Source organism: Belonocnema kinseyi, chromosome 7 (assembly GCF_010883055.1).
Source record: "Belonocnema kinseyi isolate 2016_QV_RU_SX_M_011 chromosome 7, B_treatae_v1, whole genome shotgun sequence".
Taxonomy (NCBI): domain Eukaryota; kingdom Metazoa; phylum Arthropoda; class Insecta; order Hymenoptera; family Cynipidae; genus Belonocnema; species Belonocnema kinseyi.
Genome location: NC_046663.1, coordinates 86,365,167 through 86,368,294, shown reverse-complemented (window position 1 = coordinate 86,368,294; position 3,128 = coordinate 86,365,167). Strand labels below are relative to the sequence as shown.

General features: G+C 25.1%; 1 protein-coding gene across 6 annotated transcripts in view; it reads right to left on the bottom strand.

The window, feature by feature from the left end:
* The window catches only part of LOC117175944, a 35,689-nt gene extending 33,123 nt beyond the window's left edge, over window positions 1-2,566 (bottom strand). For 2 of the 6 annotated variants that reach the window (XM_033365809.1, XM_033365812.1), the window contains exons 1-2: window positions 2,453-2,566; window positions 1,822-1,954 (exon numbers count right to left, since the gene is read on the bottom strand). In XM_033365809.1, coding sequence (XP_033221700.1) covers window positions 1,822-1,939 — 118 coding nt within the window. In that variant the 5' untranslated portion in view covers window positions 1,940-1,954; window positions 2,453-2,566. Of the gene's footprint in view, window positions 1-1,821; window positions 2,036-2,452 lie in introns of those variants that run through there. The other 4 variants (XM_033365811.1, XM_033365810.1, XM_033365814.1 and 1 more) reach the window with 4 other exon arrangements.
* Window positions 2,567-3,128: the final 562 nt, after the last annotated feature.

Genomic DNA, 3,128 nt, shown 5'->3' with positions numbered 1-3,128 from the left:
GAGGGAGCTCTTCTTAATATTTTGACACCAAAATCATGTCGATACACCTTACCGACTGCGAGTAAAGCCACCCACGCTTTAACTTGACAGACTGTATAAGATAAACCAGTTATTTACTCGCAACTATCAAGCAATTCCCTTCTACGAAATGCTGAAAAAATTTTAGGAAAAATTATAATAATTTCAAAAGATATTCAGATGTTTTAAAAAGATAAAAAAGAGTTAAAATTTTAAAAATATTTTTTTAAACTGTAGGTTTCCAAAGATTTGGAAAAAAGAAGATTTTTAAGAATTTTGGATTTTACAAATAATTCAAATTTTTTTAAATATTTAAAAAAATGTTAACAACATCTAAAATTTTAAAGATTTCGAAATAAAAAGTTGAAGCTCTTTTAGGATTATTGAAAGGTTTCAAGGTAATAAAAAAATTACCATGAGATTCATAGGAAAATTTTAAATGCTTATTTATCTTGGAAACTTAATTTAGAGAGAATACATATTTAAAGAGATTTCTCAAATTCTCAAAAAATTATCTATTAGATTCTAAAGCATTTTTTATACCTTTACAGAGTTTATAGAGATTGTTGGGAAAAATTTAGATTGATTGAAAAGATATTTAAAGGATTGAGAGGTTTGACTTCAAAATTTTTAGCAGAAAATTAATCCTCTAGGTAAAACTTCCCCTTTTTGGTTGAAAATTAATCTGTTTTAGTTGAAGCTTTAACTTTATTGTTGATAATTCGTTCTTTTTGTCAATTCAACTGCTTTTTATTAAAAATAACATCTTTTTTGATTGGCATATCAGCTATTATTTTGTTGTTGAGAATTCATCTTTTTAGGTTGAAAGAGCAACTAGTTTGTTTAAAAATTACACTGCTTGGTTAAAAATTTATGTTTTTAGTTGAAGATTAATTAATTTAGTTAAAAATTTTTCGCTATGTTTGAAAATGAAACTACTTCGTTGAAAATGCATGTTTTGGTAGAAAATTAATCTTCTTGGTAATAAATTTGTCTATTTGTTTGAAAATTCTACTATTTAGTTTAAAATTAACTTATTTGTTGAAAATGTGTATTTTTTTGGATGAGTTTAACTTTTTTTCATATAAAACTAAAATCTTTTTTGGTCGAAAATGAATTATGTATTACATTTTTGGTTAAGAATTCACCTTTTGGTTGAAAATTTTATTTTTATTTAAAATCTTCAAAAATATTTTTTAATTTTTTAAGGAACCTTAGGGAAACTATGAAAAAGTTGAAAAATAAATAGTTATTCGAATTTTTATTTTATATTAAAAATGGCTTTTCTTCTCAAATTAAAAAAAAACTAAAAATCGTGTAGGGTGCGATTGATGATGCCAATGAATCAAAAATGTGACAAACATAAATTATTAGTTCACAAGATAAGAAATAACATATCATTTCTTTTTACAGGATAATTTTGTAATTTGAATTTAGCTTGTATTTAAGAGACATAATGAGCCGTAATTTGTTGAATTATGATAACAGGACTTTACTTTTTATTTTAGATATTTCACATGTTTATCAACGATGCAATTAATAACGAGCAGCTCAATCGATGTTTCCTGACTTATCTGCATCATTGGTACAGATTGAAGATTGTGTATGTTTATTGCTAAGGCATTTATTTTACGAATATTTATACTAATTGTTAGCGTATTTTCATGTATTTAAAGGTATTGTAGTCAATTTCTCTCACTCAATTATAAATGAGCCCACTGTTTATATTTATATAAAGAATATTTAAAAAATAAAAATAGTACCTATTACATTTAAAAAAGTCATCTTCAAATATGTACTTACCTAGATAACTGAGTAAAAGTGCAGGTAACACTAAAGTGACGAATAAGACTAGAAATCCAATATTGAAAAGGTAAGGCACACCAACGACGTCTAACAAATCAAAGTTCGGATTGGCCATGACGATTGTCCTTATCTATCGATAACACTTTTTTTGAAAAGTAAAGTAATAATTTTCTTAGATTCTGCCTTTCTTCACCAAAATATCCTTACAAAACTATTAAATTTGATTTAAACTGTATTAATATTTGCCAAATTGCAATTGCAAAAATAGTTGAGGTATTTTCATTAAAATTAAGGACTTGCATGAAAGGATTTCCATTTAATATTGATTTAATACTTTCAGTTAAGTGAAAATATTATCATAATTAATCACAAGTTTATTATGACAGTAAAAAATTATAGTATATGAAACAGAAGTTGATATAATAGTCTTAGTTTTAAAGCCCTTTTAAAACTCTTCCTCTTAAGAAGAACCGAAATAAATGAACATTCTTTCTAGGAATAAAATTGGCGGGTGAAAAGTTATAATTAATTTAATTTTCTGCAAGAAATTAAATTAAGAAAAGGATTACAGTTTTGATATAAATTTTCAATGTGATGAATGACAGAAAAATATTTTATATCAGCTGACCTGTTATCGGTTTCAGAATTACATAATATCCGATAGGTCGATCGTCTCGAGATTCTTAATAAAGAAGAAGACCAGAAAAAAGAGAAAAATATAGATCGTTTTTAGGACTCGTCGTGAAAGCCGTCAAGAGGCAACTGTTCGAACTAGTAAATGATACTCACATATTGAAAATGACCTATGCCCCATCAAACTCTTGTTAGCTTCTCAGATATTCACAAGTTTCAATACTTATAAATATGGTTCACAGTGCCGTATTTACACAAAAAATTAAACTCTAATTAAATTAATTGATTAACTATTTTAATTAATTTCGGTAATTATTTTTATTAAGACCAACAAATATTTTCCTAGGTTTTCAAATATCACATTTTAATGGTTTAATTTACATATTTTTATTAGAAAATGAACCTAAAGCTTCAAAGTATGCCTTAAATGTCTCTTTGATGGTTTTTAATTTCAATTATTTTCAAAGTATACTCTTTTAAAATTTATATATACAATTCTTACATGTGTTATATTCTTTTTTCAAGTAGCAATTGTTTCTTTTTAATTTTGAAGCCGGTATATTTCTTCTAAACTTTAATCCTTTTTTAATCTATATGATTTTTTTAAGTTGAGCAATCTATTATATTTCAATTTTTCACAATAATAATAATTTTTTTATTGATCTGTTTTC